This window comes from Protopterus annectens, chromosome 1.part2 (genome assembly GCF_019279795.1).
Source record: "Protopterus annectens isolate FY-2018-M chromosome 1.part2, PAN1.0, whole genome shotgun sequence".
NCBI classification, from domain to species: Eukaryota; Metazoa; Chordata; order Ceratodontiformes; family Protopteridae; genus Protopterus; species Protopterus annectens.
The window spans coordinates 931,572,189-931,596,942 of NC_056727.1; the positions used below are offsets into that span (position 1 = coordinate 931,572,189).

Here is a 24,754-nt window from a genome sequence, read left to right on the forward strand (position 1 = left end):
CCCAGGCCTCCGCTGAAAATTGGCTTAATTCCAAGTCGGACTTTCCCAGTTAACAAATTTTAGATAAATAAATGTTTAACAGAAAGCACTACATAGTTTAGGCGTGATCTCATTGTGCTGTGCCAACCTCTTGCATTTACACATGAGTACTGTCATGCATAACATGGTTTTATGTCCTAACTCATAATCAGTAGTCATGTCTACACACTTTGGCGTTTGTTTTCCTGGTCATGCATAGCAAAGTTAGGGAAATGTGTTTAAAAATAACAAGTAATAATAAAGCATGATCATGCAACTAGAGTATATTAGCAGCCATCTTAACCCACCCCACCTCCTTTGAATACCACTACAAAGTGTTTTTTTGGAATAGGGGGTAAGGGTGCTGTAGCCATCCTTGCAAAATATAAGGTAAAGGAGCATGACCAGACATGAGAAAAGACAGTGTAGTAACGACATAAACAGAAAAAAATAAATAAAAGTTCACCAGCACTTGCATGCCTGTGACAGAGACTTTCAGATATATGACTGCTAAAACTTAACAACTAGACAGTGTACTCATCACTCATTAGACCTATGATTGAGTACAATGCCCCGTTCGGAATGTATCTGACCCGACACCTGCTGCAGCTTGAAAGGCCCCAAAAGTTCCTCACCAAAAGGATAAAGGGTCTCAAAAATATGTCTTATGCTGCCCGACTGAAAGAACTCCAGCTCTATTCAGTCTCATACCGCTTGCTCAGAGGTGACCTGTGCCTGACATATAAGGCCATGTCAAACCCAGATTTGATGAATATGCTTCACCTCAAAAAATCTAGATCCCTCAGAACCACAAGGGTGGGAGACTTAAACCTCGACACGGTTATAAATAGAACGTGCTGGAGGGACAGATTCATCACCCAGAGACTCCCTATGCTGTAGAACAAAATCCCAGTACATGTGAGGCAGAGCACCTCGATGGCCTTGTTCAAGAGGAATCTTGACCAATGGATGGGAGATCGCAGATCTACCCCAGGGATTACTTCAGTGTCACTGCTTGACAGACGCACAGCAAAATAATAGGCATAGTTTTTGTTCAAACTAAAGGGGTGGCGAAAGCCACATAACTATGGGCTAGGCTTATAAATGCCCTTGGGCAGATAGCCTAGTATGAACCTATGAACCTATAAGAAAAAGTATCTTTAAACTTGTATCCTAAAAAGGTGTGCCATATGGTTCTGATACACACTGCTACTATTTCGATTACATGTTAGCCTTGTTATTGAAACAGTCTTCACTGCATTAGTGTTGTATAAGATGAAACCTTTATCTGATCCTGAGCCTGGTCCTTGGCAATTGATTTGATTCCTGTTTGCCCACTCAGTGACTCTGAATTAGATCATTTAAAAGGCACATTGCCCCTCCTTAATTGCCCTGAAAGTGGACAGTTGTGCCTTTTGAATTGACTAGGTTAAAAGAATGTTATTGATAAATAGAAATGCAGAAATTAGTTGTCATTTGTATGTTTTTAGATTGAAGTTGTGTTGGTGTGTTTTAGGAGGGCTGCTTCAGTGCAAGCACACAGCAGTACGCTAGCCTGTACTAATGCTGTTTTCTGCTACGCCTTCTAAATGGAGGCTAGCACCCCCCCCCCCCAACACTTAATCTGCCTACCTTCCACTCTTGCATGCAACTTCAGAAGTATAATTTGTGGGTTAATTGGGGTCAGTTGCACTCAAAGTACAACACATAAGAAAATAGTGTAATTCCTCTAAATTAAGTGTATTAGAGGTAAACCTGATGTAGTACTGTGTTAGTTACCAGAACCACACATTTTGTTTTATCAGACTGGCATTTTCAGTTAATTCCCTGCAGTATGTTTAAGATTTTTTTATGCAATTCTGACATAATTAAACCTTAAAATAAACAGCTGCTTTTTGCACATAAAAGAATGAATGTATACGTATTTACAAGTAGTTTTGAGAAACACTTAACTTGTTGCATGGTCACACTGGCTAGTTTAATTAACAAAATCAAGGCAAATTAATATTTTAATAATTTAAGCATATGAGCAAGTACTTGAAATGGTATTTATTAAAAGTAGATAAATGGGAAGAAAATGTATTGAAAAGCTTAATGCAGGAGCTGCTTGAAGTGTGTTGGCTGGTGCGGGGGTGGGGAGGCTAGGGTTAAAGAACATTGCATAGGTTTATTTATATTGAAGAGAGGGCTTGAGTTTTCTATAAAGATTTCATTTGTTAAGCTATATGATGGCCTTCCATTTCACTGTTGTAGTATTTATTACATTAGGGATCTCCTGACAAAGGCGGCACAACATCCGCCCAGTATACCAATTCCATAGGTTACTTTAAAGTATGCTGTATGTCACACGTATGCTCCTCTCGTAGCGTAGGACATAAAGTTGATGTCCGGACGTACCATCCTTAGAACTACTGCCTCCAGTCTGAACACCATCTCTTGATCATCAGTCTAAATGCCCGATGTTCATCGTGTTTCACTGCTGCAGTCATTACACTTGGGTTATCCTGCCATCAGGCGGTCCCGCAGTCGGCCAGAGTTCCAAAGTCTTGGTCCGGCGTCTGTTGCTGTCACCTCCTCCCTGACATCAGTGCGTCAGGGGTATATAAGAAGCAGCCAATGCCATTTTCTTCAGTCTTTCTTGCCGTGCGGTGCCCGAAGCAAAAGCAGTTCGCAAGTGCCAGTCGGCCGACTCCTGAGGTATCGGATTCGAATTTCAGAACCGAAGTCTTCAATAAAGCTAAGTACCCCGTTGGGGAAACTTTTTCTTGCCTCAGACCGATGTCAGTAAAAGTTAATAATTGTATTTCTTGTGGGAAGCAAATACCTCATAAGGGTTTTTATTCTTACTGTATTCCATGCCTAGGCCCAGATCACGACGTCACTAGTCAGTTTTGTAACAAACGCACTATTAAAACATCGGTTTGATTTTGCTCGCCACTACTTTGGCCGAAGGTTTAATTATACCATGCCCGCGGAACAACCGACCGGAATTCACAAAAAACGCAAAGATAAGGATAAGGACAGTCATCCGAGGCCCAAAACTGACGACAAAACCTCTTCTAGGCCAGTTGCTGGTTCTCAGTGAGGCGCTTTTGCAGCCCCTGACACCTGCTACCTCAGAGCCACAGGCCGCAGCCGACTCCCACGTGGAGGTACCTAGGCCTCTGGATACTCAAGTTGTTGGGCCTACGGAGACTAACCCTTCAGATGGGTCCGGAGCCGCTGAGCAGGCATCGGCTTCTGAGGGTGTTTTTAGACCTTCACAACTTACCATTGCAACTACAGCCAAGTCTAAAACTGCATTAAAGACAAAGAAACAAGTACAGCATTCACCTGGACAGGCCTCCATGCCTAAAAAGCAGATGCTCAAAATGGCCAAAGACTTAATTACTCTGATCAGGAGTTCCCATCCTCCTCCTGATAAAAGGCCTAGGCAGGATACAGACTATGACTCCTCTGACCAGGTTTCCATATATTCTGATTCCTCTTCAGACCAGGGATACTCTTTACCCCCCTATGAGGACTCTGATGCTGAAGAATCAATTCCTTCAGCCTCTCCTTCTGAGGATTACTCTTTTGGGGAAACTTTACATACTATGAGGAAGCATTTCCATTGGGAGGGCCAGGATTACTCAGAATCCAAGAAAGGGCTCAGAGATTTTCTTTTATTGCCTTAGCACAGGCCCCTTGCTATTCCGCCAGTGTTGGATATTGTGGATGATGTGTTCTCTGAATCCAGTTTAAATCCTGATTCTTTATCCCCTGCTGCAGTCAAGCCAGACAGATACTACAGAGTCCCTGACTCTCACAAATTTCTTTATAAAAACCCTGTTGCTGACCCAGAAACTATTTCCCAGGGTCCCAAAGGGGTAAAGGCTTCCACGGCTAAAAATCCAGTTCCCTCGGACGGGGATTCTAGAGCATTAGACAAATGGGGGAAGAAAGTTTACATCTCTGCAACTTTAGCAGTGAGGGCTTTAAATTGCCAGTTTCACATGCTTAAATATCAACAATATTTACTGTCTCAGTTAAAATGGAAAATGAGTACAAGTGCAGAACAACCTGATTATAAGGAAATGCAGGATTTACTGCATGCAGCTGAGCAAGTGGGAAAGCATACTTTGCAATGTGGTTTTGATTCATTAGAAGCTTCTTGTAGAGCAGCAGTTACAGGATCTGTGATTCGAAGGCATGCTTGGTTAAAAGAACAAAGTTTACCAGATCATGTTAAGGCAAAATTATTGGATGCTCCTTTACAGCAAGACATTTTATTTGGTGTTAAGGCAGAAGAGGTATTAAAGAAAATGGAGGATAAGGCAAAATCTATGCAAACAGTGAAGGATTTCTTACAGGTGCAGCCACCTCGATTTAGCAGGAATTGGCCTACAAAAAAATTGGTCCTTTCCAGTGTCAGGCCACAAAGAGGCAGATACAGACGCCCGAGAGGCAGATCTCAGCCGCAAGGCTCTTACAGACCACGACAGTGGAGTGCTTCAACCCCAAAAGGAGGTGAGGACAAGTCACAACCTTACAGGAAACAGTCCCAATGACTTCCCCCTTCCAGTGCCAAACTCTTCCCTTTTGGCAGCTCCCTTAGGGGGGAAACTAGCACTTTTTTCACAAAACTGGCAAGCAATCACCCAAGACAAATGGGTGCTGAATATTGTGTCTGAAGGTTACAGGTTCCACTTTCACACTTTTCCAAGGCTAAAAGGAATTCCAGACCTGCCACAAAATCAATGGGCAGAGGCACAAAAACAAATTACAGCCCTCATGGACATGAGAGCTATTAAAAAAAATACCACAGCAGGAACAAGGACAAGGATTTTACTCAAGACTCTTCCTGGTTCCCAGAAAGGACAAAGCCTGGACCCCCATACTAGACCTTTCTACTCTAAATACTTACCTGGATGTTCCGAAATTCAAAATGTTGACACTACAGCAGTTCCTTCCCATGTTGGGCAAGAAAGCTTGGCTTGTTACTTTGGACCTCAAAGAGGCATACCTGCATGTCCCTATCAGACAAAATTGCAGAAGATACCTCAGATTCATAGCTGGTTCAGTGCACTACCAATTCTCTGCACTGCCCTTTGGCTTATCTACTGCGCCCAGGGTCTTCACAAAGTGCTTGGCACCAGTAATTGCATTTTGCAGACAAAAAGGAATTCAAATATATCCATACCTGGATGACTGCCTGATTCAAGCAGTGAGCAAGGACATTCTTCTAAAGCATCTGGCATTTGTAAAAATGTTCTTAAGTTGCCTAGGGTACACAGTAAATGAAAAGAAATCAAAACTAGTGCCCTCACAAGAGATAATATTCCTGGGTGCCAGCTTAAATACAACAGCCCAGATGGCTTATCTCACGCCAGACAAACAATGACAACTTACTCAGTATTTTCAATTGATGGCAACAAAGTCCCATCTCCCTGCAAGAAAAATTCTGCAGGCCTTGGGATTCATGGCATCTTGCATACTACTAATTCCATATGCCAGACTGCATATGAGGAAATTATAATGGTACCTAAAAAGTGTTTGGACTCAACACTCTCACAGCTTGGAAACAGTAATACCACTAATTCCCTGCCTACAGCAGGAGTTTCGATGGTGGGCACAGGCATGCCACCTCAACAAGGGTCAGCCTTTCACTGTTCCCACAGCCAGGCAGACTATAACAACAGATGCTGGGGAGCACACATGGCAGGAAAATGTATTCAGGGCAAATGGACCACAGACCAAATGCATCTTCACATCAATCAAAAAGAGATGTTGGCTGTACAAAATGCCCTAACAGCTTTCAAGGACCTTCTACATCCAGGACAATTATTATTAGACAGACAACACCACAGTAATGTGGTACATAAACAAGCAAGGGGGCACTCATTCTTACCCCCTATGCAGAGAAGCCATGACCTTGTGGAACACAGCTCTAACTTATCAAGTTCATCTGCAAGCACAATTCCTGCCAGGAAAGAAAAATACTCTGGCAGACTATTTAAGCAGAAACATCATGGATCCTCACGAGTGGAAATTAAATCCACAAGTCTTCAGCATGATAATGCAAAATTGGGGGTGTCCGGACATAAATCTTTTTGCCTCCCCACTGAATTGCCAACTACAAAAATTCTGCACAAGGATTTATCACACACAAGCATGGAAAGTGGATGCTCTTTCATTCAGCTGGAAAAGCCTAAACATTTATGCCTTCCCACTTCTGCCTCTCCTTTCAAAGGTACTCCTAAAAGCCAGACAAGAAAAAACACAAATGATTCTGATTGCTCCAGACTGGCCGCGCCAGCATTGGTACCCAGTCTTAAAGAACTTAGCTCAAGGCCCACCTTGGATTTTGCCTCAAATTCCACACCGTCTGACTCAGCAAAACAATCAGATCCTGCACAGTCAGCTCAAAACCTTAAACTTGGCTGCATGGCAGATTCATTAGCCACACAGAAAACACCTCTCTGTAAAGCTGTTATGGATGTCATTTTGGAGGCCAGGAGGCCTAGCACCAGGAAATCTTATTCAGAAAAGTGGAAGAGATTCTGTGCCTGGAACCAGGCTCAAAGCCTTGATCCTCTGGTCACTAACATTCCTCAGATACTACAATACTTAACTGAGATGCTGGACAAAGGACTATCCTTCTCATCCATTAAGATCCATGCTTCTGCCATCTCAGCTCATTACAACACAGATCCTCCTATTTTCTCTCATCCATTGATAAAGCAGTACCTCAGAGGGGCTAAAAACATAAGACCACCCCGGAGAGCACCAACACCTACTTGGGACCTCAATTTTGTCTTGGAAAAGCTTACTTTACCTCCTTTTGAGCCAGCCAATTCAGCAGAATTAAAATATATATCATGGAAAACTGCTCTGCTTCTGGCAATAACCTCAGCACGAAGAGTCAGAGTTACAGGCACTAATGGCAGTGGAGCCTTTCATCATTTTCCACCAAGACAGGGTTTCGTTAAGAATAAACCCTTCCTTTATGCCTAAGGTGGTATCCAGTGAGGCTCTTAACCAAACTATTCACTTGCCAACTTTTTATCCAAACTCCCAGAATAAAGGGGAGAGACTTCTACATTCCTTGGACATACACAGGCAATTACGCTTCTACTTGGACAAAACAAAAGCTTTCCGAAAAACTGAACAATTGTTTGTATCATATGCTGCAGGATCACAGGGAAAGGCTATTTCAAAGCAGACCATTTCAAAGTGGATAGGACACTGTATCTGGTTCTGCTACACACAGCATGGGAAACCTGTACCATCTAACATTAGACCACATTCCACCAGGGCAACTGCTACTTCTACTGCCTACCTTAGAGGAGTACCTACCAAAGACATTTTGGAAGCTGCAACTTGGAGTTCAGTGCACACCTTTACCAAGCATTACCACTTGCCTCTTTACTCTAGATCCAGAGCTGGCATTGCCACTGCAGTGCTGCAGAACCTCATAGCCACATAAATCCTCTATAGAACCAGCCACCCTGACTCAGCTTTGGGATTCAACCCAAGTGTAATGACTATATCAGTGAAACACTATGAACATAGTACAGTTTTGTACCTACCATAAATGTAGATGTTAGAGTGTCTTCACTGCTGCAGTCCTGGTTACCCACCCGCCATCCCCTCTTTCTTAGCTGGGTCTTATTTATAACGATCTACACTTTACTACCTATGTGGTGTATTTGCTGGTTACTGCAGGTTTTGTTTTTACCTTTTTGTATGTTTTGCAAGCAATATGTATTGACTATCCTATTGGGGGCACCTGACATCTGGGGCAAGAAAAACTGAAGAAAATGGCATCAGCTACTTCTTATATACCCCTGACACACTGACGTCAGGGAGGAGGTGACAGCAACCGATGCTGGACCAAGACTTTGGAACTCTGGCCGACTGCGGGACCGCCTGACGGCAGGATAACCCAAGTGTAATGACTGTAGCAGTGAAGACACTCGAACATCTACATTTATGGTAGGTTCAAAACTGTACTTTCTGTTGCTGGTTCACCAAGCCTTTGCAGATAAGTGCCCTGTTGGGGTTCTTTTTTAACTTGTCTTTCTTGTATTGTTGTTTGTGGGGTTTCATACCATCCAAGAAAGGTAAGTTCTAGTGTTGGAGACAGATTCCCCATGAACAGTGTCTGTTTTGCCTTGGAGCTGCGCAAGACCATACGTCCTGTCTTATCTGTCAGGCTTTTGTTCCTAAACCCCTTCATAGCAGACTCTCTACTTTGGCACTTTATCTTGAAAACCAGCATCTTAAGCTTCTTGCAAAGGACACGATGGAGGGAACTTCTCATACTGAAGGACAGCCATCATTGAAGGCCAAGAAATCTAGGTCAGACTCTTCTGCTATTCAGCCTCTGCCGGATGTCTGTTCTGAAGTGAGTGAATGCCCAGAGGTTGAAATTCACCCAGCTTTATTGTTGGATTCCACTGCCGTGACCTGGTTAGAGGCCGGTGGGGATTCTACTTTAAGCACATGTGAGAAGGCATTGCAGACCTCTGTTGTGGATGTTCAGAGGGAACCACGGCTGATCATTTCCGAGGGTCCTAGGGGTGTTCTTCAAAATTTAGTCAGAAAAGATGCCCCTACTACCATCATTGAATGCATCAGAGCCTTCCAAATTTTAGAAGGTGGATGTCCCTTTGAAGAAAAAGCAAAAGACTAAACATATTACTCCTGTTCTTAAGGATCCACAGAGTGTTCCTAAGGACCCACAGAGTGAATGGCAGACCTTCAATCTAGGCTTGTTTAGTGCTTTGATAGCATTGAAACCTCCTCAGGGAGTTTCATTTCCAGCCCCCCCAGTCCTCTATTCCTCGTAAAAGACCCAGGGAACAGGATTCCTCTGAGGAGGAGCTGGATTCTGATGAGGAATCCTTTGCTTAATCTTCTCAGATTCCTTCTCCTTTAGATTGTGGCTCAGAGGAAGAGGAGTCTACCAGTCCTGATACTCCCTTTGAAGAGATTTCTTTTGGGGACATGATCTCCAGGATTATGGAATTCTTTGAACGGGACAGTGCTCAGGTTTCTGAGGTATAAAAAAGGTATTATGAATTGCTACAGATGGATTCTCCTAGGCCTTCAGCTGTTCCTCCTGTATTGGTTCCCTCGTTGGTTGCATTTTACAATGTTTCTAAGGCTGCAGACTCTCAGCCCCCTGCTCCCAAGAAACCAGGTAGATTCTATACGGTACCCGAGGACTGTAAACTTTTGTACAAATGTCCTTCTGCTGATTCCTCGGTGGTGTCTGGCTTCTAACAAGCTCTCAGTTGCTTCCTTCTCCCAAGCTACTGCCCTCTGATAAAGATAGCAGGCCATGGAAAGGCAAGCAAGACGTTATACCTCTGCTACCTTGCCTTTTAGGGCTGTTAATTATCTGACCCATGTATCCAGGTATTTGTTGGCTCCCGTGTTCCAGGCTTGTCAGGTTTTGTCTGATCTTCCAGACTCTAAGGATAAAACTTCTGCTTTTTCCCTGTTAGGGACTTCCTCCCAGTTTGCTCGTCATTCCATTAAGTGTAATTATGATGCAGATGCTTCTTCTTGGGCTGCTACCTTTGGGTCAGTGATGAGGAGGTATTCTTGATTTCGGCTTCAATCTTTGTCTAATATTAAGGCTAAGTTGATGGATGCCCATCTTGATAATAAACACTTGTTTGGTGAAGCTGCTGCTTCTATGTTTAAGTCCCTTCAGAATAAGGGCAAGGCTTTACAGGAACTTAAACATGTGCTTGTTTCTTCTTTCCCTAAATTTCAGAGAAACTACCCCAAAAAGCCATCCTTTGTTCGCAGGCAGTCTAGCCCCCCCTCCTAAGGATAAAAAGGGTGGCAAGTGGGCTCCTCCTGCTAAGGTTACGCAGACATCTGTGCTTCAGAAGTCTCCTTTTCCAGAAAACCCAGGTACTGTCCAACTATCCTGTTCTTCCCAGTCATTTCCTCTTTCGCTTCGTCTCTCCCAGCTTGGTTACAGATTACTCAGGATTCCTGGGTCCTGTCCATTATTTGCCAGGGGGTTTTCATGGTCTGGAAATCCCTTCCCCCTTTCATGGGATGCCTCAGCCCCCTCAGGAACAACTGTCATTCTTTCCAGAGGTGCTTCTGGATCTTTTGACTCTGGGTACTATTACTATTTGAGATGCCTGTGTCTCTAAAGGGGAGGGGCGTTTACTCCAAAAGGTTTCTAGTCCCCAGGAAAGAGGGTACTTTGAGACCAGTTATAGACCTCTGTCATCTAAACACTTTAATGAAGGTGCCCTCCTTTTGAATGTTGTCCCTTCAGACTCTGTTCCTTCTCCTGCTTCCTCGGACTTGTATGGTGTCTCTGGATCTCAAGTATGCTTATGTCCTACAATTCATCCCCATTTCAGGAAGATTTTGTATTTCTCTGTTGCTTCCTGGCATTTTCAGTTCTTAGAGTTACTCTTTGTCCTTTCTACTGCCAGAAGGGTTTTCATCAAGTGCCTTGCTCCTGTGATTGCTTTTTGCAGGATTCAGGAGATTCAAGTGTTTCCTTACTTGGATGACCTTGTTCGGGAATCCTCCAGAGATTCTGTTGCAAAATCTTAACTTGGCCATTTCTCTTCTGCAAAGCCTGGGGTTCACAATAAACTTCAAGACCATGTTTTTCTGGAGTGCAGGATACAGACTGTGCCTGTGTTGGCATCGTTGTCTCCTCCCAAGGCCTTAACATTCATTTCCTTCTTTCAAACCCTTCTTCCTCTGGCCTCTGTAACAGCCAGGGAATTTTTGAGAGCTCTCGTGTGCATGGCATCTACCATTCCTGTGCTCCGTCTGGCCAAACTCCACATGAAAAAGTTTCAGTGGTTTCTGAAGTCAGTTTGGCTTCAACATGTGCTTTCCCTAGAATTTGTAGTTCTTCTGTCTTGTTTCAAGAAGGCACTTCAGTGGTGGATCCAGCAGTTGTCTCTAAATCCAGGGCTCCATTTTCATCTCCCTCTTCCCTCTCGGGAGCTGTTCACAGATGCTTCAGATGTGGGTTGGGGAGCAGCTTTTGGCTCCCTAAAGGTGCAGGGAGTGTGGTCACCTGTTCAGCAGAAAGAACACATCAGTCAGAGATGAGAGCTCTACTGCTTGTACCTTAGGCTTTTCATCTTCTTCCGCCCAGAACTGCTCAGGTTATTTGCAGACAATACTACAGTGATGTGATATGTAAACAAATAGGGGGGTGGGGTGGGGTGGACAAGAGCAATCATCTGAAATTGCCTCACAGGGTGGATCCACTCCCACAGCAAAAGGGATCTCTCGTCCATCCCTACCTGTCCACTTTTTGACTGACACTGTGGGTGATTAGGATTCTGATTCAACAGACACTTTTTATTTTCTGTGTACATGCTTTGGGTCCTGTAGGATGCCAAGAAACCCAATACTAGGAAATCCTACTTATCCAAATAGAAGAGATTTTCTGTTTGGTGACATTCTTATAATCTGGATTCACTTTCTGTGGATGTTCTTTGGTTCTCTCCTATTTGTGTGAACTGCTCAGTGCTGGGTTGGCTTTAAGGCCTACTTATCAACCATCTCTGCTTGTCTGCCTTTATCTCCTCCTTTAGCTTTTAGATTTGAAGCTAAACAATTCTTTAAAGGCGTCCTTCACATTAGGCCTCCCAGGAAGCCTGTTCCTCCTTCCTGGGATCTTAATTTTGTTTTGAAAATATTGACTCAGGCTGCCTTTGAGCCTGCAGTTTCAGCTTCTTTGCAGCATTGCTCTTGGAAGACTACTTTTGTTAGCCCTTACTTCTGCCAGACTGGTGTGTGAACTTCAAGCCCTTATGGCTTGTCCCCTTGTTTTGGTGTTTCATAAGAACAGGATATCCTTGTGTACTAATCCTTCTTTTATGCCCAAGGTGGTGAATGAGTTGTCCCTTAGTCTATTCATTTGCCCACTTTTTTCCTTCCCCGCAATCTGCCAGTGAGAAGGTGCTGCACATGTTGGATGTGCATAGACAATTTAGATTTTATTTGGGTAAGACTAAAACTGTTAGGAAATCTGTTCAGCTCTTTGTTTCCTTTCATCTTAGGTACTTAGGATTAGCTGTATCCAAGCAAACTGTTTCTTCTTGGATCTCAAAAGCCATTTTTCTTTTATTCCTTTCATGGTTAGAGCCTTCATTATTCTGTTGAGGCTCATTCTACTAGAGGTGTGGCTTCTTCTCCTGCTTTTTTCAAGGGTTTGGATACGAACTGTGTTCTTGAGGCAGCTACCTGGACTTCTGTGCATACATTTACCAAGCACTACAAGTTAGATAGGATCTCCAGATCTAGAAATGTTTTTTCTAGGGACATCCTGCATGGCTTCCTAGAGGCTGTTGCTGGTCTATCCTCCTTCCAGGTTTCTTTCTGAGCTTTAGTACTCTCCCTAATGTAATGAACACTGGAACAGTGAAGAGGAGGACATCTACTGTTACGGTATTTCATGGTTGCAGTATTCACTCCCTCCCTCCTCCCTCTGATCCACTGGTCCATTGGATGTACTGGTTATCTTTTTTTTTTTTTTTTTTTTTTTTCCTTAAACTGGCATTCCTACTAGGGCACTCAGTTCTGAGGATGGTACTTCTGGACATCACCTTTATGCCCGACGCTATGGGAGGAGGGATCACCTACAGAACACCAACACCCCAAAACACCGTCACCCATATGGCCAACACCATATGGTCGACACTCACAATATCGACAGTGCCAGAACTTCACAAAAAAGGAAAATAAAATGTCCTTTTTTGTGCTGGCAGGGGGGCTATGCCTCCACACCCCTGTACCTTTAATATACCAACTCCGAGATTGCACTACAGTGCAAGAATGGAAATTTTTCCATTCCGCACTATTGGGAGATGGTGTTTCCCCATTGTCGATATTCTGAATGTCAACCATATAGTGTCGGCGTTGTGAGCTGTTGGCGTTCTGTATGGGACCCACGAGGAGCACGTGTGTGATGTATGGCGTACCTTAAAGCAACCCAAGGCTTTGGTATACTGGCCAGACGTCGGGCTGCCCTTGGCAGGGGATCTCTAATGTAATGAATACTGAGATAGTGAAGAGAGGGACATCTACCATTATGGTAAGATTTTACACAACTGTACTTAATTTACAATGTGTATATTGACTATCTAGCCTTATCTAGGTTTCAGTTTTGGCACGCCCTTTTGAAATTCTGATGAAGTTAAATTTAATTTGGTAATTTAATGAAATAGAAGAAGGTGAGAGCAGTCAACATACCAAAGGAGTTTAAATGAATGTCAGAGGGATGCCATTTCATTACTGAAGGTAGTAAAGAGAAATGGTCCAGGGACACATAGCTGTGACGCATGTCTAGAGTTTGAGATGCTTGAAAGTTGCAGCTAACCTTGTAACTATTTGCATCTTATTTGGTAGCGTGTGAACTATTTCTTGGTGCTTGTAGTCGGATTGTGAGTCTGCTGAGGAGTGTTGACTGACCATAACAAAGGCCTTTGAAATGTCACGAAAATGGTCCCCACAGATTCTTTCACTTTATTGTACAGGTCAGGTGAAAGGAGTGAAATTTCTGTTTTGCTGACCATTTGAAAGGCATACTAAGAGAATGTTGCAGTCATAGCACTGTTTTACTTAGTTGGCTGTGGAAATGTTTTTCACACAGTTGGGGTATGACGGGTGCAGTGGCTCAGATGTACTCTGTAGAATAATTGCTTTTATGCTCGAGAACTTTGGTAGATTTCTATATCGTATATATGTAACTTTTTGTGATGAGTCTGTAGTGAGACTTTATCGGGGGGGGGGGGGTTTGAAAATTTAAAATTTTTAGGCGTTTCTAAATTAGGTTATTTGAGACAGTGAATAGGCACAGAGTTTCTGGGATATTTGTTGGGCAAGAATTATTTTTAATTGCGAAGTTATGACAGAATTGGGGGGCCAACTTTAATGGAGATATACTGGGACAAGGATTTGACACTTGTGCTTTATTAGAAGACTGTTGCCCTTCTACAGTTTAAGGTTGACTGCAATTTTTTTAAAGATCTTTAGTGGTTCCTTTTTATTAGTTCAGAATTTGATATGGAGTTTTTTTTTTTTAGTTGGGATGTGATTTTTTTCTTTGTGTGGGACCCATACTGTTGTACTGGTGTCAAGGTCAAGACAATGGAACTTAATTTGAATATCTTAAAGTTTAAGGACGTTATTAAAATTGTTGTGTATGGGCTGAAGTGTTATATTCCTGAAGCAGCAACTGTGATGAATATTTGTGAACATTTTTTGCTCAAGCAAGTAAAATTAGGTTGATAGCCACCAAGTCTGTTTGCCTTAATGCCTGTTACTGTGACATTATCAGTGCTAATTGAGAGTATCCAACTGGGGGATAACTTCATTTCTGACAGCTTTGTTGATTGTTTTTTTGCGCAGAAAGTTGAATGAAATCATTTTCTGATGTTCTGTGTCATTATTCCTCACAGAAGGGTCTTGGATCTGACATCGAATCTGAACAGGCAACTTAGCACAGACAAATACAAGGCTCAAGATGCTCCCACTCCCACAATCGTCTGCTGCCCTCTAACCCTCCGATCTAATTTGCTGTGCATTTGCTAGGGATGTGATCATCTGACTCTTGCTTCAGCTAAGTACTTTAGCTACTTTATCTTAAATCTGTTATATTAGCTTAGGTAGTCTTCATAGGTTTAGTGTCTGTAGTGTATTTACTGCTAGTAGTTTTACCTCCCTTCCCTTAGAGTTGCTAGTTTTTGAGTGGTGTAGTTTCCTATCCATTTTTGGCACCTTTTGCGTTAGTGACCCTGTTATTGTTAGGGCTTTGTATTTTTAATTGTCTGAAAAGCCCTCTGGTTTTAAAAAGTGCACCTCGTGCAGTCAGAAAATGTCTAATTCTGACTCGCATGAGGAGTGCCTGTATTTTTTAGGAGCCCCTCACCTGGAGGTTGAATGAGACGTTTGTGCCGCATTCAACGCCAGGGCTTTGGCGGAGCACTGCAGTAAACGTCTGTTAGAGTATGGTGCAGGGGGGGTACTTTTGTTTCCCCCTCTAAGGCTTCCTCTTCTGATCCCAAAAGGAAGACCCCTTCCATGCCTCTTGTGGCTTCTATAAAGCTGAGGCTGTCTGATCCTAGATCCCCGGATCCATCTCCAGCCCGGGCTTCCTCTGATCTGAGATTTCTGGATTCTGCTGCTGGTTCCAAGGCCTCCTTGGATCAGAGGCTGTCTGATCCAGTCAAGGCTAGGCCAGCTTTGGATCAACCTGTTCATCGGATCCGATTGTTCCTTCTGCTAGGCTATCGGATATGACAGGCGTGTCAGATCCACCCATAGTTATTGAAGATATGGCCTTGCCTAGTTGTTCTAGGCAGTTGTTCCAGTCAGCTCCTAGGCCCCAGATCCGAACTCCGGATCCTTGATGTAGATACTCAGGATCTCCAGCCAAGTCTACCCACTCCTCCAGTTCCTGCAGATTGTCCAGGAGTTTGTTGTATTCCAATATGAACAGGATGATAAGGAGCTTTCTCAAAGCCTGGATAGAACTGGGTCTTCTGGGGTCTCCAGCCCACCCAGCTAGGGGAGCCTCTCCAGTTCCAACTCTCCATTCTCCTCTTCCAACACATGGGGTTTCAGAATCTCTGGACCCAGATACCCATGGTCAGATTCAAACATGGTCTAGTATTACTTTTTTTCTCGATCCCGTCAGGGTCCTTGGTCTGCTCTGTTCCCCCACCCTCGGATCAGAGTGGGTACTGTGCCGTTGTTGTCGGCACCAGCTACACAGGAACGGGGTCGGGTCTGGGTTTTTCAAACTGATCTCTTCCATTGGGGACTTCTGCCCGTGATAGCTCTGGACCAGTATCATCCGGGGGCTGTGGTGCCATGTCAGGGCTCGTCCCTCCTCTCAGAGGGACATTGCCCTCCGGGGGTGGGGACAAGATTGCTTCCAACCCATTGGCCTTCCGGGTGGTAGAGAGGATCTTCTCCAGGACTGCAGCTATCTCTCCCATCCCTCTGGGTCCATCCCTGCCCCTCACTGTCTTGGGTGGCGAGACCTCCCATCCTGTCCAGGGTCAGCCCTCCCGTTATAGCCTTCAGGGGGTTTCTTCCCTGCACGGGTTCCCAGCATCTTCTGAGTCCTCCCTGGAGCCCCCCACGGAGTCTATCTGTCAAAAAGTCCAAGTTCTAGATGGTCTCTTTTCAGTCCATTCTGCCTCTCTTAAGCAAGAACGACTGGAAGTGCTCCATGGATCAACAGGATGCTTTAGTGTCTCGATGGACAGGCACTCCAGGAGACATCTTCGCTTCCCATTAGGGGCCAATCATTACCAATTCAGAGCCCTACCCTTCGGACTCACCACAGCCTCCTGGGTGTTTACCAAATGTATGGCAGTGATAGCGGGTCACCTGCAGCTGCAGGGATTTCAGGTATTTATGTACCTCAATGAGTGTCTCCTCATGGCACCCTCAAGGCATTGACTGTCACAAGTAATCCATTATGATGGAAAGGCTCACCCAAACTCTTGCTACAGTTTGCTGTGAGGGAAAGGTTAGTTTGCTTTTTATTTGTTGTATTCTGTATTACTTTATTGCCTTTTCCTATTTTGTATACTGTGATTTGTTTTCTTTACACTGTGTTTTACTTGTATTCTGCTTTTAACTGCATATTAAAACTTGAGAGACCACAGCTCTGTCTCTTGTGAGTCAGAGAAATTTTTCCTATCCTCCCACTTGGTTACTGTTCTGTTTTTAAACACCACCGTCTTTCTAGTTGCCTGTCCCTTACGTTAATTTTACCATATATTCAGCTTCCTCTCTGCTTTTACTGGCTGGTGTGAGTAAGCACAAAATTATCATTTTGTGAAATCACTCCCCTTCAACTATTTAAATTTATTGGCCATACTATTGTATTCCATAGTACCAGAATACAAACGTGACCACCCCCTTTCAATCTATCTTGCCGTTTTAAAAATAGTGACTCTCCACTAAAACTTAAGTTACCTTCTTCCTTATCAAACTCCTCTAGTGCACACTGCAGTGTTTAGGATAAACCATTTTTTCATCTTACCTTTAAGCATCTATTGCAAGACCACCAGTTATTGGAGAGCCCACATTCTGCCTCTCAGTAGTCGTCTTGGGATTAGTGCTTCTGTTTTCTCCTGGTGAGAGAAGGAATGCATTTACATAATTTTCTGGAGACTTCTGATCACCAGAAAGCTTAATAACTGCTTCATAGGTGACAGCTTGGAATATGTCCTTATATTCTGATCCTGGTGAGAGTAGGAGCAGAGTGCATTGATTCTTGACTCTCTCTGGTTGGAGAGTGAGTGTCTGTACTTAATGTACTTCATTGGTCTGGTTGCTATTCGAGGCATCTACCAGGAAAAAGGTTACAAACCTGCAGACCCTTGCATCATCTGGGACAAGACTGTGGATTACCAAACAGGCCTGGCCTGTTTCTCTTCTTGGGATTGCTGCTAACATTTTGCTTCTGGTGAGAGAAGAAGCAAAGGAGTATTGTATCCCAACAGAGCGAAGCTGTGAGACCAACATTAGTAGTAGACATGTAGTAGCCATTCATGCGACTCCCCTCTTTTCATCATTCTTGCCAAGCTAATTCTTTATTTTTCAGCAAGTACTGCTCGATTTCTTCCTAACTTCAGAATATCTGCCTAAATACTTCATCATTAAATTTTCAGGGCCTATGTTATTAGTTTCCCCTCAAGTGTTTGGCAGTGCTCTGTACAGACTCTCAAGACACTTTGACTGGCATTTTTCTTGTAAAAGTTATATATATATATATATATATATATATATATATATATATATATCTATATATGAGAAAGGAAACAGCCCCAGTACTTGGTAATAATGACCATCCCTCCTGACATGTCTAAAGGTCAGTTCCCTGTCCTTTCTCCTATTAACCTGGTGAACTTGGGCATTCTCAGGCAGTGTAGCAGCTGCCTCATGTACACAGACAACCCCCTCCTCTTACCTCCAACACTCAGACTTGTGAGAGATGCACTTATATATCCAAATTGGAAGCCATGCACTCTCAAGCCAAGACCGCAATAGCTGGTCAAGAGGAGAAGGTCAACACCTGCACCCCATAACCCTCCAGAACACCCACCATCACAGCTCTCACATAAAACACAAACCGCACACCCAACTTCATGGAGGCTCTCAATAGAAATCTACCCAAACAGCAGAGACCTCCAAGGCAGAAATGCACTTGACCACCACAACACAGCACAAGATGCACAGCTTACCCACGCAGTGTGCCCCTCAACCTAAGCCCCTAAGGCAAAACAGCTTGCCTAATACACTAATAATAGGTGACTCGATAGTGAGGCACACTGATGTCCCATTCACTTGGTTGAATAAGGAGAAGGTAACAGTCGGCTGTCTGTCAGGTGTCAGAGTCCGACACTTAACACACACTTAAGTCACTCCACAACAAGTACAGGTATAACTTTGTCATTGTCCATGTGGGTGTGAATGACCGGAGACTCGCCTCCCTGGCCTACATGAGGAGAGACACTGAGGAGCTCTCGGATTATGTGGCCCAGGCAGGTATGACCCTAACCCTGAGCAGCATTCTACTGTCTCCCAGAATGATACCGCAGTACAAGCAGAAAATAATTGACTTCAATTGGCTAAGTTTCTGGTGTCATTCTAAGGGGATCCAGTATCTGTCTGCTTGGGATGACATGACTGACGGACCCCGATGCTTTGGCAGAGATGGCTTGCATCTGTCACCCCTGGGTTTCCAGATACTGGCTAAGGCTCTTGCCAACCCTGTAGTGCTTTTTTTTTTAGGCGATGTTCCAAAGACCAAATTACCACTTTAATCTGAGGGTCTTGCTGCACAATGCTAGAAGTCTAAATCTCAAGATGCACTTGCTCAAAGCACTCCTCAAAATGGAGAACATTGAGATTTGTGCTGTAACAGAGACCTGGTTAAAAGAAGCAGAAAGCACCCCTGTGCTAAAAGGCTGCAACTCATTCCACACTGGGCTCAGAACATGGACCGAAGCGCCAAAGGCGGTGGTGTCTCCATATTCATAAAGGATATGCACACCTCTAGACTAGTAGCCCAGCACAACGTATCTGAGATACTTCAGGTACAACTAATATTGAGTAAGATGGCGATTCAGGTCGTAGCCTGCTATAAGTCCCCAACCATGTCCCAAGGCTCTCACTCCACGTCCCTAAGCACCCTGGAAACTGTTAGGGTCCAGCCCAACACTGTCATACTAGGTGACTTCAATTACCCCTCCATCAGCTGGGAAAACTACTCGTACACCAATACACTGGCTCAACGTTTCCTGGACGTCATCAATTCCGATGCTTTGGATCACCTTACTCATCTTACTCCCACTAGAGGAAGCAACATCCTTGACCTGGTTATTACTAACATGGGCAACTATTGTTCTGCACCATTAGTCAAATCCTACCTGGTTAGGGCTGATCAAAAACTAATCACCATGGAAATACACAACCCCCCACCCCCACCCCGCAAAGGTAACCACCGTGAAAAACTTCTCCAAAGCTGACTTTTGGCTCCTAAAAACAGAGGTGGCTAACTTCATGGCACCCATATCAATGGAAAATAGATGCATGACTGCCGAATCATACACCAATGCACTGTATAAACATGTACGTAAATGCATGGAACTAGCCATACCCAACAGAACCAAGATGCTCCCCTTCAAAAAAAGGAAGCCAATCTGGTGGTCCCCTGCCATTAACAAACTCTATAACAGAAGGAAGAAACTGTGCAGAAAAAGGTGAAGTCCCAAGACTGGAAAAAAACCCTTATTAGCCTCAACAAAAAGTTGAGATCCCACATCAAAACCTCTAAAGCCAGCATTGAAGGCAGAATTGCGGCACACACTAAAAACCACCACCAACCCTTCTATAGTTATAGCAGGAATCTCCACGGGAATACCTAGGTTTGCTCTGAGTTACTGTACAATGGTACCTCTTATACTGAGCCAACAGATATTGCCAGCATACTGGCCGACAGATTCAGTGCCAACTTTACCCCACCCCCAAGGACCAGTCACAATACCGGCGGAATGCCAGGCACCCAGACTTACTGCAGCACAGGATAAAGCTGCATTGTCGAAGGCCAAGAATACAGCTTCCATGGGACTCGACAATATCCCTGGATGTGTTCTATATGAACTACAAAGTTAACTGGTACCACATCTTTGTGCCCTGTTCAATCACAGCCTCACCTCAGGCTTTGTCCCTACCAAATGGCACACTGCTACAGCCAGCCGTCTCCATAAAGGGGGAGCGACTACAGACCCTGGGAATTATCTCCCCATTAGCCTGATGAGTCTGATATGTAAGGCTGTGGAGCACATCATCATGGACCTAATTAACAAGGATACAGAGAATCTCCAAACTCTAGACCCCACGCAATTTGGTTTTGTGAAAGGTAGATCATGTCTGCTCAGCCTGGTTGACTTCTTTGAGTCAGTCACCAGAGCTGTGGATGAGGGCAAGACAGTTCATACATCCTCGATCTGGCCAAGGCCTTTGATACCATTCCCCACTCAGGAATTTTTGATAAACTCACCAAACTAGGCATCAACCCCAATATCACTAGGTGGGTTGCAAACCGATGAACCTATGATGATCTCCTTTTCAGTCAGTTGGGGATTACTGTCAGTCTTTCAAAATTGAATCTGGTCCCCACACAGCAGTTGGAGTTCATAGGAGTCCAACTAAAGTCCGCTTCAGAGATTGCAGCATTGCCTCTATGCAAAGTTCAGTTGATCCGGGAGCAGGTCAGGCAAATCTTAGATCTTTCGCATCCCCTGGTCCATTTGATTTTTTGGACCCAAGGATCCATGGTCATTCAGCTTGTTCCCCTAGAAAGGTATTACATGCCGGTTTTACAGTGGACCCTGGCAAGTCCAGTAGTCCTCTCTGTCTCAACCCTTGTCCATGTCCATAAAAGTGAGCCTGTGTGCAGACAGCACCTTCTTTGGTGGCTTCAATCTCAGGATCTCATCCTAAGCAGGCCCTTCTTTCTCCCCCTGTCCAAGGCTACAGTGACCACGGATGCTTCCCTGTTGGGGTGGGGGGCATTTCCTGGGGAGAACTCTCCAAGGCACATTTTCCCCTGTAGAGACCAAATTGCACATAAACATCGTAGAGATGAGAACAGTCCTACTAATGTTGCAAGCCTTTCAGGACTGGTCCCCCCCCCTTAGGGACGATTGAAGTTCAGGCGGACAACATGGTAGTGGTCTGGTATGTCAGCAAATAGAGGGGAACACTATCTTTACCCATTGTGCAGAGAGGCCATGAGAGTGTGGGAATGGGTGATATGCTCCAGGCATTTTCTTCTTGCACTGCATGTACCTGGGGACTCCAGCGTGTTGGCCGACAAACTCAGCAGATCCATCTCGAGTCCTCATGAGTGGTCCCTCAATCCCATGGTGGTGAAGCAGAGTTTTGACCACTGGGGTCAACTGTGCTGTGAACTCTTTGCCTCCCCAGCCAACCAGAAATGCACCATGTACTTCACCCTGATCCCCTGCCCGGGGAGTCACCGGAATGCTCTAGGCCCTGATTTGCCTCTGGGTCTCCTTTACTCGTATCCTCCTGTCCCTTTTATTCCCAAGGTTTTGCAGAAAGCGCAATGCCTGAGGACATCCATGATCCTCATTGCCTCTGGCCTCGTCAGCTGTGTTTCCCCTTCATCAGGTCACATCTAAAATATCCTCCCTGGGTACTGGATCCTCTTCAGGATCTGATCTCCCATTCCTTGGGGCTTCCTCTCTTCAGACCCTTCATCTAACCACTTGATTTCTCCAGTTCTGGTGATCTTGAAGCAGTCTAGGCTGGCGTCCCTCATCGTGCATATTATCCTTGCCTCCCTGAAACCCTCCACTAGAAAGGTTTATAGTAGTAAATGGAGGAGGTTTTCTGTCTGGGCTAAGCAGGAATCTGGATCCTTTTTCTGCCTCTGTTTTAGATATCCTTTTGTTCTTGTTCTCACTTTTCCAGGCAGGGACAAGTTTATCTACTATTAAGCAGCTCCAGTAGGCAGTGATTTCTAATTGTCATGAAAACAGTGAGCCTACTTTCTCTTCCAGACTTTGTAAAGCATTCATGAAGGGTGTTTTCCTTCTAAGACATGCCATTCAGGATTCCTTGCCTACTTGGGACTTAACCTTAGTACTGCAGTCTCTGACTAAGAGTTTCTTTGAACCTGCCATTTCATGCAATTTCAAGTTCTTGTCATGGAAAACTACCTTCCTGGTTGCCATAAGTTTGGCTAGGAGAGTTTCTGAATTGCAAGTTCTTTCCATTGCTCCTCCATACATGATCTTTCACATGGACAGAGTATCTCTTAGGATGAATCCCTCCTTTTTGCCCAAGGTTGCCTGTGAATCCAGTCTGAACCAATGTATTCATTTGCCAGTGTTCTTTCCGAATTATTCCAACAAAAGAGAATACATTCTACATACCTTGGACGTACACAGGAAATTAGTTTTTGTCTACATAGGACCAAAGGGTTTCACAAGTCAGATCAGCTCTTTGTGGCTTTTTCCCTGAACAGAAGTGGCTTCCCTGTCTTTAAGGTGACTATTTCTAAATGGATCTCTGGCTGCATTTCCACAGTTTATGGCAACAGGCATCATGAGGTTCCGGGTAGAATCAGGGCTCATTCTTTTAGGCCCGTGCCTACTTCCTCAGCATTCATGGCCAACCTCTCTCCTGATGACATTTGTGCTGCTGCCAGTTGGTCTAATCCTCATACCTTTAGATTTCATTACAAACTAGATTTGGTTTCCAGGAAGAGGGCTTCCTTTTGTTGAACAGTGCTTTGACATACCCTTCCTTGAGGCCCCTCTGGGTAGATTGTAGCTGGGGACTCTGATCCTTCTGTGAGGAATAATGACATGGATAACATCAGATAGAGTTGTGTACTTACCATAACTTGGCATCTGTGTTGTCCTGTGTCATTATTCCTCACATTTCCCTCCTGCCACCCCCCCCCCCCTTGTTAGATTTTCTGAGGAAGTTGGGGAGTTGTGGTTAGGACTTATTTCTCCTTTCTAATTTTGATAATTAGCTTTTCTAGCTTTGTTAGCAAACTCAATGTGAGGGTTAGAGGGCAGCAGGGGATTATGGGAGAGGGAGGAGCTTGAGCCTTGGATCTGTCTGTGCTAAGTTGCCGGCTTGGATCCAAGACTCTTCTGTGAGGAGTAATGACATAAGATAACATAAATGCCAAGTTATGGTAAGTACTTAACTCTTTTTTCGTATTTGTATAAAAATCGTAGCAAGAGCCAGCATTCCGTAAACACTGCTTTTTCCCCTCTGTGACTTCATCCAAGTAGAAGGGGTATATGTTGTCAGACTGCAGTCAAGAAACTTGCTATTTAAAATGGATCATATTGTTTGTTGACTAGTGCTTTAAAATAGTTTCTGACCATATGTGCATCACTGAACCTTTGCTATACATTAGAGAAGATTGGCTGAAAGCAGTCATTTCAGTTTCAAGATGTGCTTGGCTCCAAATTTTTGAAGGGGCTATGTCTAGTGGCAGGAATCCCCTATGGAAAGTGCTTTTGTTAAATATCATGGGAAAATGTAGTATGTTAAAATGTTGATTAGCCGACTTGATGAAATCAAATGCATGCATAGTAAGTGTAGTTGGCTAAAAAAATGGTCCGTTATAGCAAAAGCAGTTTTATATGGCAGATTTTGAACAGTTTCATGTATGCCTAATTCTTAATACTAACTGTACTTTTCATTGAAAGATCTGATTTAAATATGAGGTTTGGTGCTTCATGTGCTCCCTTTTCTCTCCTTTTTTTTTTTCCTCCATTTGTATCTTTACTGACGCTGCTGCTGCTGCTACTACTGCTTCTGCTTTCATCTTGTATCCAGCTTCATCTTTTGACAGCTCTGTGTACAGCACTCAACCTCCTGAGTACTCCAGTTGCCAGCCTCCTTCAGCACCTCCTCCATCGTATGCTAAAGCCATTTCAAGTCCGATTTCATCCTTCACTGCTGAATCTTCTGCTGATCCTTCATCATCAGGCTCTTCTGCTGCTACTGGTTCTGCCCCACCCACACCACCATTGAGACACTCAGCATCACGTTTTGCCACATCCTTGGGCTCAGCCTTCCACCCTGTCCTGCCACATTATGCTACTGTGCCTCGTCCTTCTAAAGGCTCTGGCCCACCTTCCCCTGTGACTGCGCCTCAATCATTGCCTCCAGTTGCAAAAAATGTTGTTTGGTCTACACAAAACTTTGCTCCTTTGCCACCCTCTCCTCCTGTAATGATAAGCAGTCCTCCAGCCAAGGCTACAGGCCCCCGGCCTGTACTTCCAATCTCTGCTGTTAGTCCACTGTCTCATGTACCATCATCACCAACAGCACCAGATGGACCTTCTGAATTTCCAGCTCAGCCAGTTCTTTCTCCATCTACTCCAGCGCCACCACCATTACCTCCTCCACTTCCACCACTCTCCTTCTCTAGCTGTCAAGCTACTCCTCCTCCTCCAAGCACTCCTACTACTTCTACTCCATCATGCCTACCTCCTGTTCTTCCTTCTCCGTCTGCAGCTCCCTCTGCTGAAAGCTGTCTAAACTTTGTGCTCGGGGATTCCTCTGCTCCTGATTCAGCCTCACATGCAGCAGCTTCTCAGCTGACTGAACCTCCGTCCCAGCAGGGTAAGCCCTTCCTCTTTCTGCTACTAATAAACTAATG

The 24,754-nt window shown here is 44.3% G+C and overlaps 1 protein-coding gene across 9 annotated transcripts in view; it reads left to right on the forward strand.

Moving 5' to 3' along the window:
* ENAH (ENAH actin regulator) overlaps nt 1–24,754 on the forward strand; it is a 1,657,477-nt gene that overhangs the window by 1,417,135 nt on the left and 215,588 nt on the right. For 6 of the 9 annotated variants that reach the window (XM_044059827.1, XM_044059830.1, XM_044059831.1 and 3 more), the window contains one exon: nt 23,926–24,717. The exons of the other annotated variants lie outside the window; for them this stretch is intronic. In XM_044059827.1, coding sequence (XP_043915762.1) covers nt 23,926–24,717 — 792 coding nt within the window. The remainder of the gene's footprint in view (nt 1–23,925; nt 24,718–24,754) is intronic. 9 annotated transcript variants of the gene reach the window in all.